Source organism: Diceros bicornis, chromosome 15 (genome assembly GCF_020826845.1).
Source record: "Diceros bicornis minor isolate mBicDic1 chromosome 15, mDicBic1.mat.cur, whole genome shotgun sequence".
NCBI lineage: Eukaryota > Metazoa > Chordata > Mammalia > Perissodactyla > Rhinocerotidae > Diceros > Diceros bicornis.
In genome coordinates, this window is record NC_080754.1 from 23,192,729 (window position 1) to 23,212,413 (window position 19,685).

Below are 19,685 nucleotides of genomic sequence, written 5' to 3' on the forward strand. Positions count from 1 at the left end.
GAAACTCTGGGTGTGGCTTCAGATTTCATACTTCAGACGCAACAGGGTAGAACCATTGTCAAAGAGAATGCAGGAAAGTTTGACTCCTGTTACAGCATGACTCCTTGTGTACCCCCATTTATTCATCCCAAGCTCCTCATTCTTCCAAAGCCCTATTAGCACATTCTGTTGAGGAAGCAAGAAAACTTGCCTCAAGTCATATTCATTTTCCTTGTGCCTTTTTTGCTTTTTGTGGAAAATAAAACATTCTGTAGGCGGAGCTTATGAGCAACACCCTCTTTAAAAACCGGAGTCTCAACTCTTGCCTGACCATTTCTGTTCCAGCATCCTGCCCAGCAAAGAAGCAATTAGGCAAAATGATGCCTGGAGGCTTAACTGAAGCCAGACCTGCCACTCCACATATCCAGGAGATTGCTAATGAGGTGAGTTGATTTATCTCATGAAAAAGTTTAATTCAAAATCTTGGTTCCTAGGTTGGCCCCATGTTAGGTGTGGTGGGTGAACATGAAAACCAGAACATTGGGAAATGTGTGGTTTTGCTTAGACTTCCTTACAACTAAAACTTTTTTCAGAGGAAACTTCTAATAATCCCAACTGTGAGAGTGATCTTGAGCAAGTCACATCCCTTCTCTGAGCCTCAGTTTCCCGACTTGTAAAAGAAGATTTTGTATTGGATCATCTCTAAAGCTCTTACAATGTATGATTCTAGGATTACTAATTCAGTTTCTGATGAAACTTTTCTAATCTCACCAAGTAGAGCCAACATATAATTAAAGTCTGAGGTTGTTAAAGATTTGAGGAACTAGACTTCAAAGGCACTGCAGGGAAATTTTTTTTAATGGGTTGAATGAAGAACAATATCATAAAGGCAATCCATTTACAAACTTCCTACAAATTTGACTAAATAAACAATGTTTTCATCTTTTAATAGTTAGAAGATGATTTAACCAGTAGAGAAGTGGCATAGTCTACGGTGATTCCAAAATTGATTATGGTGAAAATAGAACTCTTAATGTTTTTAGCAAGTTGATACATTTTTCTACGTGTTGTTTGATTAGCTATAACTTATATAATAAAAATTTATTGTATTGCATATTTTATGAAAAGAAAACATATATAAATTACCTTTTTAGGTTTGTAAATTGCCCTATTTTCTTGTATGATTCCTTCTTGTTTTTTCTCTTTGAAACTTCATTATATAACACTATTTTGCAAACAGGGTCAGCTTCTTGTGGAAGTGGAGAGATGGGATCCTCTATGTCAGGGCACTTGTAAGCTCTCTAAGAGCTCAGATGCCTAGAATTCTACCACTCATTCTTTGGGCCTAAATATTTCTCTTTCAAGAGTTCTTTTAAAAAATAAATACCTTGGAGGCTTTTTTTTCTTGGAGAAGATCAGCTTTCCCCATCCTCATCAGGAAGCTTCTTAGTGGAATGCCAACTGAAGGGATAAGCCGATTAGAGAGGGAGGGACAGGAGGGGGATGTTCGGCACCTGGAGAGGGAAAGTATCAAGCAAAATGAAAACTACAGGCTCAAAGAATTTGACATCAAAATGAAAGAGGGATGTTGGATGAGAGGAGAAAGAGAGGAAAATGTTGATTGTGTACACAGTACTTTGTGAATTGCTATAGGGAGAGAAGGGACAAAAAGGTGGTCCCTGCCCTCAGGGAAATTTACAAAACAGATTGGAAATAAGAGATACACACAAGGAAATAAAGAGCCACACATGGCCCTATCCATGAGAAGCCATGATACGTATAATCAAGGACCAAATGAATGGCCCTACCAGCAAAAGCCTCTGGATCATTATTGCTGATCCACTATCTTATATCATATGTAAAAAACCATTGGATGAGAATTCTGAGTATGTTTATGTGTAGGAAAAAAATGTTATTTCAATAGTTATTTTTGGAAATAAGGGCTATTATTATACATGCGTAGATGCATACACACAAAACACACACACACACACACACACACACACACACACTCCTCTAAGTCAAACCTGATTGCTGAGTACTGTTCCTGGCATACACACAGATCATGACTTTTGTCTGCCAGGATATCATGCAAACACCTCATCTACATACCATCAGGGACACACCCTGGGGCTTAGCGTGTCACGGCTCTCACTCACCCACAAATTTGTGTTCTCTCTGACCACAGCCTCCTCATCAGTCACCTCTTCCACTGCCACACACCCAAAGAACCTGACCTTCAGCCACACCAGAATCCTTCAGGCACTCACCCTCCCATCATCATCAGAACATGCGTAGGCCCACTCGTTCACTCATCCAGCCCGGACCCCATGATGGGTGGTTTCATACACTCCTCCGACACTGATTTCCATGATCCTGTGAGGTTCTGGCATTCTGATCCTCAACTAGAGATCACTCCCACTGCCACCACATCCTCCTCAGCTTCTGCTCCAGGTTCAGAGCACTTTGCTCAAGGAAGATGCAGAACCCTAGAAAACTCACCCATTACAAATCTGTGAATTCATGCCAGAGAGCAACCTCAACAGGAACACCCAACAAGGCTGCCAGAACATCCTTTCAGTCATGTCCTGTTGGTCCTTTTCTAGAAACCTCACAGAGGTGGATCTGGACCTTCTCTCTCCTTAGTTTCTCAATCCCTCCCATCCACAAGGCCCCTCCGGCCAGTGTCTCAGTTCCTTCTCTTAGAAAATCACAGTCATCTGGTGCGAGAACACCCCGATTTACTTATCCTCTGCGAATCTCATTCCTCCCTCCCTCTAATCTAAGACTCTCTCTTCCTTTCTTAAACCAGCCCTTCCTCTCTTATGCCAGGTGCCATCATTTCTTGCATACTGGGTGTCTTGCCCCATACTTCCCCCTTTCCTCAAAACATACTCAGACAACAAATGTCCACAAGTCACCTCTCACCAGCCCCACTATACTTTCATGTACTACCCAAACTCTCCTTCCTCACTCTGTAAAACTTCCCAAAATATGGCCTATTCATGATAACACCATTATCTTTCTGTCCATTCTTTCCTAAATTATGCATAGTCCAAATGTTTCTGCGGAATGATTGGCTACAGCGTGGCTCAAATCCTCAGATCCCAGAGAACTAACATCTCACCAAGATTCATGCTCTGCAGCAATAAGAAATGCTTGAACAGCTCTGGAGTGAATGTACTTTACCAGTTGCTCCTCCCTTGTAGCATCCTTCCCCTGGCGGGGCCCAACTGACAAGCCCACATTGTTCTCTCCAGCACCTCAGCCACCACCACGCATGGCAGGTGCGGAAGGTGAAGGCCAACTGTGTTCAGCTCAAGGTCTGTCTCTTTACCACCAGGCTCCAGACCACCACTCCCACTGGCCTGCACCCTCCTACCGCCCATTCTGGGGGGTCTTTCAGCACCAAGCTGCCTTCTGAAACTTAAGGTTTCACTAACCCACTCCTTTCTACTCTGCCCCTTTTCCAGCTCTTCAGCTTAAGTCTCATCACCCCAGGTTCATAGCACCCAACATTCGAACAATACAAATCTGCTTTACTGGGAAGGGGGAGCAAAGCTACAGGTTGAGTACAGTGAACCCGAAATCAGGGTGCACAGTCTGACAGGTGCCAGTGCACTTACAGAAACAAACCAGGACCTTTGAAATCAACTCTCTCATGAAAATTCTGGACTTGTGAATTGCATACATACAATGGAAAGGTTACAGATTTGGATTAATTTGTAGGACAGATAGAAATAAAAACTTTGATACATGGTAGAAACATGACCAAAAGATGGAAACCAGAAGAAATACAGATAATTGCAACAGATAAATCAGATACTTAAGTTATCAGGCAAGGGATTTTAAGCTTTAAATAACTATATTTAATAATTTTTCAGCATTATGTAGTCATGTTCTCCTCACAGCCTCAGGTTCCTCATTTGTAAAATGAGGTTTAATTAGAGGATTTTGGGTTTAGTGTAGAGAGTAATCCTTTCCAACTCAGGTCCTAACTCGACTGGTACCCAGTGTTCGCTCAAAAGGCTTAGGACAGGGGAGCAATAAGTCAGTAACTCCTTTTCTTACTCAACTTCTCTCTGCACCTTTGTCCAGTTTTCTCCTCTCTCTCCTGCACCCTATCTCTTCCCATTTCTGGTTTTTTTCTCACTATTTATCTCCTTCCTTTCTCCAACTTCGAGCTTCATTTTCCATCTCAAGAGAGCAATCACATTCTTTCCATCTATTCTGAAGGTTACAGGAGAAATAGGTGGTGGTCCATGAAGTATTTGGTCCTCGAAAGTGGTCTGAGAACTCAAAGAGTTTGCAAATGTCTACGTCTTTGAAAACAGTTCTGGTACCCAAACCGAGGTCCCAATAGAAAAGGATTCAAAATGTCTGTCCACAGATGGGAAGGACTGGGTGGCCTCGGGACAACCCTAGATGCACTGGAGGCCTGACTGAAGCTGTATAGGCACATAAAATGCTTCAGCGAAGGGCAGGGAAGCAACTTCCCAATAAAAAAGGTATATCAAATACACAAATGTAATTCCCTTTCCCTCTAAATGATAGGAAAGGATTGGGAGGGAAAGGGCACAAACCCACAAATATAAAGACAACAAGATATAGGCAAACACCACTTTGACAAAGAGATAGCGACAAAACTTTGGAAGATGGAAAACAGAAAAACAATGGAATATAACTGAGCCATCTAGACAGAGCCTAAGCTACAGAACAGAATGTCTGAGCCAGAAGCAAGCAGATTCATGCTGCGGAACTCCAAAATGGCACAGGCACTAGCAACACCAGAAACTTATGTAGACGGGAGTGAGGCATGGGGCCTCCAATGTCCTTCATTCCTGCCTTCAGGAATTATGTCCTCTCTGACTCAATTTCTCCTAAGAGTAAAGCTCCAGCCTTCTGCCAGGGTGGAGGACAGGTAATAACTTGTCTTCCAAGGGAGAGGCTAGTGAGAGGGAAGGATCTGGGGGCAGTCTTGCTTCTCCTCATACAGATCTTGCATCAATCCTCCCAGTTTTTAGCCCTTGCCCATGTAATCTTATTAAAGATACGTGTCTTTCTATAAATATTGAAAATAGGTCATAGATCTCATTATCATCTTTGAGGACTTTTAGGAACATGAGGTTCCCATATTTGTAATCACATAGATGGAGTCCAATATAGCTTTGATAATTTGTTTCCTCTTTTCTCTTAAGGTTAAATCACAGCTTGAAGCAAAAACAAATCGGACTTATGAAGAATTTAAAGCCGTGGAGTATAAAACTCAAGTGGTTGCTGGAACAAATTACTACATTAAGGTTAGTATTCAACATCCACTTTGGCAATAAAGATACTGTATTTATCACTTTATGTGATGCTCCCTGTCACTCCTACCACATAATTTGTTCCTTCTCCTTGTGCTAAACCAAGATGCCTACCTAGCATGATACTTCCCAAATGGTAGACTCTCAAATTTGGCAGATGCTGGTATATTTGTATTGTCTTTTTCTTGTGAATTTAGAAAGCTTTCTTATATTGATTCTTAACTTAATTTCCAGAAATTGTATAGAAAAAGATTTCACAACAGTTCAGAGTATGTTTAGCTCGTGGCCATGGCTGCTTCACCTGTGAAGTCGGAGCCTGAAGGCGTGGGGCTGGACCAGATGTTATCATGAAGCCTTTTTCCACCTCAAAATTTTGCGATTCTATGTATCTAAATTAAATGGATGTAAGGAATGACTTGAATCATTAGCTGGGAGAATAATATAAGCCACTTTTGCCCATTAGATAACCATTTTGATTAATATAATTTACATAATAATTTTTGCATCTCAAATAGGTAGAGTCAACTTGTGCCCCTGTGGGTATTGTCTAAAGAAGTGAAGCATTTAAAATATTTTTTAAATTAATTTTATAACTATATTAAAAAAATTAAATGATGCACTGATCCAGTTCTAATTGAAGAAAATACTTGTGAAGTTATTGAGAGGGAACCAATTCAACAAGTCAATCGTGGATATTTGGGAGCCATTTTCATTATTTTGTATTGAGAAGATGATAATTCTAATTTAATAAATAAACAACAGATATTCAAATGTATTTACTTAATCTTTACTAAACCATTTGACCAGGGCACAGTCTGCCTTATTTCTCCTTAACAAACAATTAACTACTTAAGATATAAAAAATTTTTTAAAAGTTTGCAGCAAAAAATAAGTGGTGTTAACCAGCTCAGCATGAGAAAATTACAATACTGGGTTATGTAAATTGATCAGCCCAGTCCTACCAAATTTGAGCTCCTAGTACATACCAGGCCCTGGAAGGCCCACATGTATCTGCTTTCTTTACAGCTGGAAAAGAATGTTTTCCAGTTAAAAATGATTTTGTTCAATTTTATTTTATTTATTTTATTTATTTATTTATTTATTTTTATTACTATTTTTTTGTGTGTGTGTGTGAGGAAGAGCAGCCCTGAGCTAACATCTGCCAGTCCCCCTCTTTTTGCTGAGGAAGACTGGCCCTGGGCTAACATCCGTGCCCATCTTCCTCCACTTTATATGGGACGCCACCATAGCATGTCTCGTCAAGCGGTGCGTCCGTGCGAGCCCAGGATCCGAACCGGCGAACCCCAGGCGGCCGCAGCGGAGCGCGCGCACCCAACCGCTTGTGCCACCGGGTCAGCCCCTGATTTTGTTCAAAGATAAGAAACTTCCACCAAAATTGGAATTATTAATGTAATGACTTATGATTAATCCAAGATTAATAGATTTCACATATTAATCAGTTCATGTATTTCTTAAAAAGCTCACAGAAAACTATCTTGAAAATTTCTTCCCTTAGGACCACCCGTTCAGTCTTAAATACAGTCTCTTCTCCCCTCTCTCCTCTGTCTCTGTCTCTGTCTCTGTCTCTGTCTCTGTCTCTCTCTCTCCCCTTCCTTCTGCTATCAGATTTCCCCTACTAGATTACAGCTACTGACCCCGGTTCTCAATACTTTTTGGCAATCTAGCTGTTGATCTCTTTGCTCTGAGCCACTCTCTAGATTTAAGGTCTTGCTGGTGATGTGACTTTCTGTTTTTTCTCAAATATCTATCAAAAGGCAGGTGGTAGAATGGAAGGATTGCAGAATTTGATGTCAGACAGTCCTGGGTTTGAACCCTTGTTCGACTTGTTCTACTAGTCAAAACCTCTGTGATCGAAGCTCCTCATCTTCTCTGAGCCTTAATTCCCGTGTCTACACAAGGTGGAGAATAATAACCTACTTAGCAGGGTGTTGTGTGGAATAAACGAACTAGAAATTTACTGAGCACTTCCAATGTGCCAGGCACTGTTCTAAGAGCTGGGCCTGTATTATCTCATTTAATTCTCCCAATAAATCTATGAGATAAGTATGATCATTTCCCTGTGTTACTGATGAGAAAATTGAGCCCCGGGGAGGTGAGGTAACTAAGTTTACACAGCTATAAGAGCAGAGCCAGGATTTGAACCCAGGTAGTCTGATGCTTAACTATTGGCTGTGCTGTCTCTTAAAATGTATGCAAAGGCTGATACTCTATTCCAGGCACAGAATAAATGCTTTTAAAATGTTACATCATAGAGTGAAAAGAACATAGATGTTGGAGTCTGGATTTGAATCTTGGCTGTCGCTTGTCAGCTGAGAGATTTATGAAAAATTACTTAATCTCTCTTAATCTGCTTTTGCATCTGTAAAATTCTCATTGTTCCACCTTTCTTTATCTCTGTAATAAGAAGTAAATATAATCACGTATATAAAATATTCATCATAGTGTCTGACTCATAGTAAACATTTAATAAATGGTATTTGTTAAAATTAGGTTAAGAAGGAACATCAGAGTACAATAAATATTATTCTGAGACAAAACTTTTATTGTCTCAACCAAGATCAAAAGTGGAAATTCTTACCATGATTTTCTAGGTTCTGGATTCATGCCCAGACTAGCATTTTAGTCTTCATACCAATGACTTTCCAGCAAGATCCCCCTACTTTAGAAGGGAGACCAGCCTGTCCGCCTCCTGGCCCCACTGGCTCAGTCATGCCAGTGGGCATTTATAAAGTAGGTTCTAACAGAGATATGGGAACCACACATCCCAGATTTTCTAGGACAATTCTGATTTTCTACTTCCTTCTCAAACAATGTGGCAAATAAAGTGTCCCAATTTGGGAGTCAGAAACAGAATCACCAAGAAGTCTGCCACTTGTTTTCTTGCTCTGTGCAGTTTTGAAAACGAAATGCAACTCTGGACTTTCATTTGTGCCCAGATTATAGTAAAATATAAAATAAAATAAATGTAGGACCTATGCCTCTTGCCATGCCTTTCACCTGCCCTTTCTCTCATAAAATAAGGTGGTAGGTTTATAAAAACTGAGGGTCTAGGAATGTGGTCTAGGATTGCTGTTCCAAAAAAGGTTATTGCAGTGAAGTCTCTGTAGGTCTGTAGATCTTTCAATTGACATAGATCCATGTGAATGAATCTCCTTTTTCTTTTTTACCTTTCAGGTTCAAGTAGGTGATAATAATTATATTCATCTGAAAATATTCAAAAGTCTTCCTCACCGAGGTGGGTCTTTGACACTTACTGGTTACCTGATCAACAAGAGCAAAGACGATGAGCTGAAGGGCTTTTAGCGGCATGTTCCAAAAGTGGTCTGATTCCTTCCACTGGCTACCAATTAATGATCCCTGCTAATAAATGTAATTATCAATAAACAATTGCTTTTAAAATAAGTTGATTTTTTCAACTATTTCTCATCTATTGTATGAAATAGTAATTACTTTTCCTTTCTCAAAATCATTGTTATTGCTTTAGAGTACAAATTCCATACAAACTGACAATTGTCGATTGGAAATCTTATAAAATTAGTTGGGCCTAATGCAACTGGTGAAAGAATAATGCCGTCACCACCACCACCACCACTCCCACCATAGGCAGGCTAGATCATGGGCCATCAGTGCCCCGTGGTTGCTGAGAATCTAACATTCCATCTCCACCCTCAAATTTTAAAATTAAATCAGGTATTTTACAAAATATATTAATATTTTGAAACAATCTCAAACACACAGATAAGTTGCAAGAAAAACTCTTTCCCGGGACATTTGAGAGTAAGTTACCTACAGCGATGCCCCATCACCAACAAATACTTCAGTGTGCATTTCCTACAACCAAGTATATTCTCCTAATAACTGAAAAACAGCCATCAAACTCAGGAATTTAACACTGATACATTTGCTGGCATCTAATCCGAAGGCAACATTCAAATTTCCCCAGTCATCTCCAAAATGTTCTTTATTGTAAAAAGATCCAGTCCAAAATCATATGTTCCATTTAATTGTCATTTTTCTCTTTTTTAACACCTTTATTGAGATATATTTTACATACCACATAATTCACCCAATTAAATTATACAATTCAATGGTTTTTAGTAAATTCAAAAATGTGTGCAACCATCACCACAGCAAATTTGAGAACATTTCCATCACCTCAAAAAAGAAACTCCATACCCTTTAGCTGTTGTTCCCCATTCTCTTCCACACCTCCACCCCTAAGCAACCGTTAATTTACTTACTTTCTGTCTTGATAGATTTGCCTATTCTAGACATTTCATACATATGGAATCACATAATATGTAGTCTTTTGTAACACACTTCTTTCACTTAGCATAATGTTTTCAAGGTTCATCCACATTGTTGCATGTACCAAAATTTTGTTCGTTTTATGGCCCAATAATATTCCATTGTATGGATATACTACATTTTGTTTATCCATTCATCAGTTGATGACCATTTGAGTTACTTTCACCTTTTGACTACTAGGAACAATGTTGCTATAAACATTTGTGGACAAGTTTTTGGATATACATATTTTTTTCATTTCTCTTGAGTGTACAACTAAGAGTGAAATTGCTGGTTCATATGGGAACTTTATGTTTAATTGTTCAAGGAACTTACAGACTGTTTTCCAAAGCAGCTGCCTCATTTTACATTCCCATCAGCAGTGTATAAGGGTTTAGACTTCTCTACATCCTCATCAACACTTGTAATTATCTGACTTTTTGAGTCTAGCCATCCTAGTAGGTGTGAAGTGGTATCTTATTATGGTTTTGATTTGCATTTCCCTGATGAATAATGATGTAAGGCATCTTTTCATGGGCTCATTATCTATTTGCCTGTCTTCCTTGGAGAAATGTCGATTCAGATCCTTTGCCCAATTTTTTTTTGCATGAGGAAGAGTGGCCCTGAGCTAACGTCTGTGCCAATCTTCCTATATTTTGTATGTGGGACTCCGCCAGAGCATGGCTTGATGAGAGGTGTGTAGGTCCACACCCAGGATCCAAACCCACGAATCCTGGGCTGCCGAAACGGAGCACACGTGTTTAACCACTATGCCACCCAGCCGGCCCCTCCTTTGCCCATTTTTTTAGTTGGGCTATTTATCTTTTTACTATTGAGTTGTAAGAGTTCTTTGCATACTCTGGATACAAGTCCTCTATCAGATATTATGCAAATATATATGCAAATATTTTCTTTCATTTTGTGTTTGTCTTTTCACTTCTTCATGGTGTCCCTACAAGCACAAAAGTTTTTTACTGTAATGAAATCCAAATTATCTATTTTTTCTTTTAGTGCTCATGCGTTTGGTCCTCAGATCTAATGATCCTTTGCCAAATCCAAGCTCATGGTGATGCACTTCTGTTTTCTTCTAAGAGTTGTGCAGTTTTAGCTTTTACATTTAGGTCTTTAATCCCTTTTGAGTCAATTTTTATAAATAGTATGAGATAAGTATCCAACTACATTCTTTGGCATGTGCCTATCTAGTTGTCCCAGCACCATTTGTTGAAAAGACTATTCTTTTCCACATTGAATGATCTTGGCACCCTTCTTGAAAATCAGGCACATGAGTTCATTTTGGGACTCTTAATTCTATTTCATTAACCTACGTGTCTATCCTTATGCCAGTACCACACTTTCATGATTACTGTTGCTTTGTAGTAATTTTTGAAATCAACAAGTGTGAGTCCTCCAACTTTGTTCTTCTTTTCCAGAATATTTTGGTTCTTCTGGATTCTTTGAAATTCCATATGAATTTAAGAGTCAGCTTATAAATTTTTACAAAGAAGTCAGCTAGGATTCTGATAGGGATTGTGTGAATCTATAGATCAATTTGGGGAGTAGTGTCATCTTAACAATATTAAACCTTGTACCGCAGGAACATGGGATGCTTTCTCAACTATTTACATCTTCTGTAATTTCTTTCAACAATGTTTTATAGCTTTCAGAGTATAAGTTTTGCACTTCTTTTGTTAAATTTATTCCTAAGTATTTTATTCTTATGGATGCTCTTGTAAATGGAATTGTTTTCAGTGTTTTGTTTGTTTGTTTGTTTTTGGTGAGGAAGATTGGGCCTGAGCTAACATCTGTGCCAATCCTCTATTTTGTATGTGGGTCACTGCCACAGCATGGCTTGATGAGTGGTGTAGGTCTGTGCCCAGAATCTGAATCTGTGAACGCCAGGCCACCAAAGTGGAGCATGCCAAACTTAATCACTATGCCACTGGATGGGCCCCTAGAATTCTTTTCTTAATTTCATTTTGGCTTGTTAACTTTGTGTGTATAGAAACACAATTTATTTTTGTATATTGGTCTTGTATTCTTCAACCTTCTGGACTTGTATTGGTAGATTCCTTAGGATTTTTATATCCTACAAGATCATGTCATTTGCAAAGAGAGATAGTTTTACTTCTTCCTTTCCAATCTGGATACCTTTTTTTTTTTTTTTAATTTTATTTATTTATTTATTTCCCCAAAGCCCCAGTAGATAGTCATATATCATAGTTGCAACATCCTTTGCTGCACGTGGGATGTGGCCTCAGCATGGCCAGAGAAGCAACGCACCCGGGATCCAAACCCCGGCTGCCAGCAGCAGAGTGCGCGCACTTAACTGCTAAGCCACGGGGCCGGCCCTGGATACCTTTTATTTCTTTTCTTGCTTAATTGCATTGGCTAGAACCTCCAGTACAAAATTGAATAGAAGTGGTGAGAGTGGATATCCTTGTCTTGCTCCTGACCTTAGGGGGAAGCATTCAGTCTTTCACCGTTTAGTATGATGTTAGCTGTGGTATTTTGTAAATGGACTTTATCAAGTTGAGGAAATTCTTTTCTAGTTTGTTCAGGGTTTTTTATCATGAAAGGACATTGGATTTTGCCAAATGCTTTCTTTCTGTATCTACTGAGATGACTATATGGTTTTGTTTTTTGTCCTATTGATACATTATATTAATTGATTTTTGGATGTTAAAGCAACCTTGCATTCCTAGAATGAATCCCATGTGGTCATGGCATGTAATTCTTTTTTATGTGCTAGATTTGGGTTGCTAGTACTTTGTTGAGGATTTTTCATCTATATTCATAAAAGATATTGGTCTGTGGTTTTCTTGTGATGTCTTTGTCTGGTTTTGGTATCCAGTTAATACTGGTCTCATAGAATGAGCTGGGAACTGTTCCTCTGTCTTCTATTTTTTGGAAGAGTTTGTGTAGAATTGGTATTAATTCTTCTTTAAATGTTTGGTAGAATTCAGCAGTGAAGTCATCTGGGCCTGGGCTTTTCCTTGTGGGAAGTTTTTGATTATTAACTTAATTTATTCACTTGTTACAGTTCTATTTAGATTGACTATTTCTTCTTGAGTTGGTTTTAGTAGTGTGTCTTTCTAGGAATTTGTCCCTTTCATCTATATTATCTAATTTATTGGCATACAGTTGTTCATAGTAATCCTTCCTTGGCCCTACCTAATGGATTTTGGACTGAATTATTTAGGAAGGAGAGGGGAAGAAAAAGTGGAAGAGAAGGAGGGAGAAAAGAGGGAAAGGGGGAGGGGGAAAGAGAAGAGGAAACTTGTTTTAAAGATGCTCTAAGTAACATCTTCCTCTGTGTTCTGCACTCTGCTCACCCCTCTACTAGTGCCGCTTGGCCAATCCCCTGCCTCCAAATAATAATAATAGTATATATGAAGTGCTTATTATATGCCAGATAATGGTGTAAAGACTTTACACATATAACTTATTTAATTCCCATAACAACCTCATGAGGTAAATATTATTATCCCCTCTTTGCAAAAGAGTGAGTGTAGAGAAATTAAGTTACTTGCCCAAGGCCTCATGTAGTTAGTAAAGTGAGGATAGGATCCCAGGCTGTTAGCCTCCAGGACCAATGCTCTTAACTCCTACACTCTACTAACACAAGCTCAGAATTAATTTGCTCAGCTATTCTGACCCCTGAAAGAGATAATGAGAGCTTGAAATAGTGATTTTTTTTATAACCACTGACAACTCTAAATACTTCATAATAAAAAAACTGTCCCATTCATCTGCCTTCAGCATCTAGCACATAGACGTTTAGTTCAATCAATGACCTAAAAGATCTCCACTGGCTGGCTAGTATTAATGCCGTAGGGCTTTTAGGTAACAGGAACTACCAGAGACAATCCCATTGGCCTAATAAGAATCCTTTTCTGAGCAATGCAAATATGGACACAAACATCTATAGCTGTATACAAAGAGCAGCTGGTCAAAGATATACAAAACTTCATAATCAGATTGATTAGATTTACTTCTACTTCATCCTGATTTTGGTATAGAAAGTCTGAAATACATCACACGTTTGAGAATTTAATAAGGGACAAACAGAACCTATGCAAAAACAATTATAGCACTTCACTGTCAGAAATAAAAGACTTCAATAAATGGATAAACATATCCTATTGCTGGTTAGGTAGACTTCATATGAAAGAGAACATAATAATAAATAGGAATAAATAGGAAAGAAGATCAAGTAAAATGTGCAGTGATTGTCAATCTTTCCTGCATATTAAAATCACTTCATTTGTAAATTAAAAAAATAAAAATCCAGGTTGGGGCCCCACTGAAGACCAATTAAATAAGAATCTCTGGGAAAGAGTCCAGGTGGTTCTAATGTCAGCTAGGGTTGAGTGCTACTATGATATAAAGGAAAAAGGAAAAAGATTTAATGGAAATACTTGCCCTAATGGAATTGACAATATATTTCGAAGTTTAAAATGTATTACAAAATATTTCACTTTTCTGATAGTAAGTTAAAAACAGAACAGATGATGGGAACAGAAAAAATATATATGTCAGAAAATGTGACCCAAATCTGTTTAAGCTAGGTAAAATAAAAACAGTGTGAAAATAATTCTTTATTTACTAAATGCTGATGAAAAATTACATTTTGGAGAGAGAATCATTTGGATCCGTATTTCATATGTACCATAATAGATTAGAAATAGGTGAAAAAGTGGAATAGTTTAAAAATAATTTTAACCTAGATGATTTTTTAAATGGGAGTGGCTTATTTTAAAGGATAAGGAAGTGGTGGTATTTGAACAATTTGACTTATTCCCCAAGAATTGTTGGGATTCTTAGAGTAACAAAAAGAAAATAGACCTATGACTGGATAAATCGTTGATGGAAAGGATGTTCAAAAGTTGGTTGGCCATTTAGGGCTTATCCAAATAAAGGAGCAAGTTTCTCGCCCCTCCCCCCCCACAAAAAAACATATCTTCCCTTAGCAGTACGATTGCAACCAAAGGAAAAATTACATTTCCAGAACATTTCCCCCAAATGAATCTGGGAAGTGGAATCTGTGAGCAAGAATTTGTACTCTATTGAAAAAATTACTTTGCCTAACTCCAGAGAGAGAGACTGAGAGAATGCACTTGTGTCTTGCAAAGGTGAGGGACTCCACTCCAGCTGTCTGTCAGGCACTCCCAGAATTCTCTGCCACAGATCATGTTTCTAAATGACTGGTATTGGGCCAAGTGAAGATTCAGAGGTCATGATTCAACCTAGGATTATAGGCAATGCCTACTCTGGTCTCTCTTGGGAAATAGGTTTCTGCACTTACCTAAAGGGGGTGAATTGATCGATTTCTGCCTGGTTTCTTTAGGAGAGAGCCAAAGACTCTTCTTGGACACTGGAGGCTTCTGAGGCTTCCCTTACTGGGAACTTGAAGTTCAGACACAGTGGGGAGTTTCTCTCAAGGAGCTATCCAAGCACATCCCTCATGCTCTAAACGACAATATGCGAAAGTATTGGATGAGGGAAAAATGTCCTAACGTCGATGGATTATTTAAACCGGGAGATAGTGCTTGGCCACCTAACTCACTGGGAATGTTCTTGATAGGCTCTTTTGGTTCAAGAGAACTTCATTTATTTTATGTAATGCAGAGACTTATCTTAAAGATGCATCTGCTTAGGAATTTATGAAATGCCCAACAACCAGGCCTCATAGAGAAGAGGGACCCATACAGAACTGGGTGTCACAGCCAGAACTGGAATCCAAGGCAGCTCTAAGAACCTGGGGAGCTGTGGTGGTGGGATTTTACTCTAAGTTTCCACCATTAGTAGGTCTCAGCTATTCCCCAAGCAGCTGTCTGCATGTGTGTCTCTGTCCACTTTTCTGCCATCTCCAACTGGCATTCTCTTTTCTATTCTGTATAACTTTTCTCTGCCTTGTGGTGTGCATCCACACAGCTTCTGCTTTCTCGGAACACTGGACTGTCATGGCCCCTGTTGCACCTCATCACCACTCTCCTTCAAGCTTCCCCTCCCACTGCCAGCTACATCATTCTCTCAGTATTTCTCAGTTCAAAGCCTCGAAGAATTTGATTGTCCAGATCACCTTTTTGCTCCAGGACACATCATAGGACACTGGACAACCTAAGGTTTGGCAGTTCTTGGGTCAGTTGCCCAGCCCTAGTCCAATCAGCATAGTGTAAAATGGGCTACAAGGGGTGCTCTTTAAGTCAGAGCTGTGAGCCAAAGAGTCTTCCATAGGCAGGGGTCTGGTGCGGCAGGTATCTGATTCACATGACAAGTAGATGGCTGGCTGGCTGGCTGGCTGAATGGATGGATGGAAGGACAAATGGACGGACAGATAGACAGGACTACTTTGTCCTTAGAGAAGTAAGGCACGATTGATTAGGAAGAGAGAGAGATTTAATGTGGTTGAATAATTGAACAAGAGAGAAGTGTGTTTGCATGTTGCAATATTTGAATGAGATCTGACTCCAATCCTTAGGAACCAAGTAATGGACATGTCCTGGTTGAGCTAGGTATTAATGCCAAGTCTTCCTTCTTGGGGAAATAAGATGAATTTCCCCCAAATTCCTTCACACACTTCTGGCTGTTCCTTCATGGATGGCCTGGTCTCCTCTAGCCTTTCCCTATCAGAATCTCCCAAGGTTCCTCTCCCAATGGAGCAATCATGTCAAGTACTTAGAATGGTCCCTAATTCATGGTAAGAGTAAGCACTGAGCAAACGAGCTATTATTATTATTATAGTCTTCATTTCTTGAACAGTGGGCTGCATGTAACAGAATCCTAAATATAGAGGCTTAACCAAATAGGTTAACCACTCCTGTTACATCTGTAAATGAACAGATAAAAATCGCTGCCCTCACATAATAACAAGTTTGGAGACGTAGATAGTCCGAGGCAGGAATGGTGAACTAAAATGTCATCAAGGATCCAGTCTCCTTCTGTCTCTCTGTTCAGCCATCCTCAACATATGGTTTTTGTATTTGAGTTTGTCACCACATGGGCAAATAGTTGCTCCTTATCCTTGTCACTTCTAGCCACACTAACCACACTCCAGGCAGAAAGGAGGAGGAAGAGACAACGTCTTTATCAGGAAACTAAGTTTCTCAGAAATGTCCCAGCAGTCTTCTGCTTATATCTCATTGGCCAAAACTGCGTCACTGCTATCTGGGGCTGCAAAGGAAGCTGGGCACATTGCCACTCTAGACAAGATCAGGATTCTATTAGTCAGGAAGGGAAAAATGGACGTAGGGTAAAAAAACTAGCAGTGTCTCAGGCTCATCCATCCCAGGCACTGAGAACCACAGCACCAGCCCTCAAAAGTTGGTAGGAGAGATGTAAACCAGCAATTGAACAGTGTGATAAAGATCATGATAAAGGTGTTTATCATGGGAGCCCATAAAAGAGACACCTAATTTGTATTGGAGAGGTCAGGAAAGGCTTGCTGAAGAAAGTGATAGCTGAGACATGAAGCATGGGTAGGAGTTGGCCAGGGAAGAGAAAGCAGGTACAGACATTCCGGGGTGAGACTGGGTCTGTTGCGGAAACAGAAAGTAGTTCCCTATTGGTGGGGAGTAGAGTACACTGTAGAGAGCAGTGAGGTTGGAGGTAGGCAGGAGCTAGGGCATGAAGGACTTCACAGGCCATTTTAGGGAATCGGTACTTATCTTCAAGGCAGTAAGAAGCCACTGAGGAATTTTGGGGAGACAGATTTTGTTTGCTAGTTTTTAAAACTGGAGTGGAAAAATCATTCAATCTACAGCAAGTATCTTTAAGTGACAGTGGATTTGCTGTCCCTTCTTAATGCACCAAGAGATCCACGATTCACCTAGGCCAAGTCCTCTCCCTTTTACAGGGGTGCCCTCAGCTGGCCATGCATTCAGAAATTGGGAGCTTTCTTTGCTTACATCTCTTATTAACATGTTGGGTTTCCTCCCTAACATAATGCTGTGGGGTAAATTAAGCTTCTTCTGGAAACGCTGTCCCTATCAGTAGTCACTTTTTGACTATTTTCTTTATCCTTCAATGTTCATGCGCAATTAAAGATGTATATTTTTAGAGTCAATCAAGGCTTAACTATAAGGCTAAGTAAACACAGAAATGATGAGTAACATAAGTCATCTCTAACATATTTGATTAGATCACTCAACTCTAGGCAGAATATTCAATTTTCTTGATGTGAAATGAGACCACACATTTGACTAATCTATTACCCAGTTAACAAGTTATTCCTGGACGATCTTAAATAGGTCGTGTGGCATGCAGGCAAAGACTACTGCAGCAGCACTGGGTACGTTATCGTTCCATTTCCTCAACTGCTTCTGAGCCCAACTTATAAGAGAATGACTTACTAGAAAACTTCTTTTTTATTACTGTGCTTATTTGGTATATTTCAGTTTCTATTTACATCAGCTTTTCAAAGACAAGGGCATTATAATATTCTCTAATCAGCTGAAAGTAGTCATTTGCAATCCACTCTCCACTTCCCATTCCTGATTCCCCGCTTTTTTTTTTTGGCATGGAACTTCATCATCTTTTAGCACACTATATAATTTACTTTTCTGTCTCCCCTGACTACAAGCAAACTCTTTGAGAGTAGGTATGTTTATCTGTTTTGTTCAGTGATGTATTAGTAGTGGCTAATAGTACCTAGAATATGGAAGGCACTCAAATACTTGCTAAAAGAATTTGCAAACGGATTATCATCGGTGTTTCTTCTATGGCTACCTTCTGTCCTGGAGAGGAAGGGCCAAACTCATCTCTGAACTTTTGCACATTCTGTTTCTTCTCTCTCTTTTTGGCTAAGTCTTACCTAACCTTCAAGCAACAAAATCAACAAGGCAGCAATTGTAAGGTAGCAATTATATACAAGACACTGTTTCAGCAGGCAAATCAACTCTCAGGAGCAATGCGCCATCCCTCTTTCTTCATATTTGAGGCTTTAAATGCCATTCATCACAAACTAAACACACTAATATTCATTTATACTAAAAGTCACTCCACACTGCCATAATTGCACATTTCTCATAATACACTACATTGGAATGATTCAGGCATTTTACTAACATAATTGGACTAGCTAGATAGTATCTTAGCAGACTTGAAACTCTGGAAAGGCTGTTTGAGTCCTTTCCAAGGATTCTGTTGCTGAATTCCCTCCTGAGCATCAGGAAGATTTTTGTTGACTCTTATTTTTATTCTTGCTTGTATCCTTTCAATTCAGTCATCCATCCAGTAAATATTAAACATCAACATTCTGTCAGGCACCATTCATTAACAGGTAAGTCCTACAGAAAATCTGTTTTACTTCTGGCACCAGGAAATTTTTTCTTGTTGAGAAGACTAGATTATACTCTCCACAAAAGTAGGTCTTTTCCATCAATATCCCCAACAATGGAAACAGTATCTGACCCCTAGTAAGCGCTCAAAAGTTTTTTTGAAAGAACAGTGAGCACTTTATGCATTTATTGCTCACTTCCAAGTGCATCCTCTGATGAGGGTCAACATACTGAACACACAGGCCTACCCACGACCCAGTTGATCCACCTAACTGTGCCAGAGCCAGGTGGCTTGTGTTTAAATTGTTGTGGTAGGTATAATCCTAAAATGGCTCCCCAAGATGTCCCACTCTAATCCCTCAGACTGTGAAGGAGACATTACATCTGCACTGTTACTTAACATAGAAACGGATTTGCAGATGTAATTAAGGTTATAATCAGTTGACTTCATGTTACTCTTGAGGAAGGTTATTTTGGCAGGCCTTATCTAATCATATAAACTCTTCAAAAGCAATTTGTCTGATTTATAACAGAAAAGGAAATAAGATTCCAAGAATAAGGACTCAATGCACCATTAGTTATCAGCTTGAAGAGGGTAGGGACCACATGTCAAGAAATGTGGGTGGTGGAACGTAGAGTGGTCTGTGACAGCCAGCAAGGAAATGGGAACTTCAGTCCTACAACAGCAAGGATCTGAATTCTGCCAACAAAAGGAATAAGCCTGGAGGCAGATTCTTCCCCTAAGACTCTAGACAACAGCCCAACCTGGCTGACTTGATTTCAGCTGTGAGATTCTAAGCAGAGAACTCAGTCA

At 39.5% G+C, this 19,685-nt stretch overlaps 1 protein-coding gene across 1 annotated transcript; it reads left to right on the plus strand.

Moving 5' to 3' along the window:
- The first annotated feature begins 292 nt into the window (after window positions 1–292).
- Window positions 293–8,698, plus strand: CSTA (cystatin A). The gene is made up of 3 exons (XM_058555544.1): window positions 293–422; window positions 5,178–5,279; window positions 8,481–8,698. Exons 1-3 carry the CDS (start codon window positions 357–359, stop codon window positions 8,607–8,609), a joined length of 297 nt encoding a protein of 98 aa, XP_058411527.1. The 5' UTR covers window positions 293–356; the 3' UTR covers window positions 8,610–8,698.
- Window positions 8,699–19,685: the final 10,987 nt, after the last annotated feature.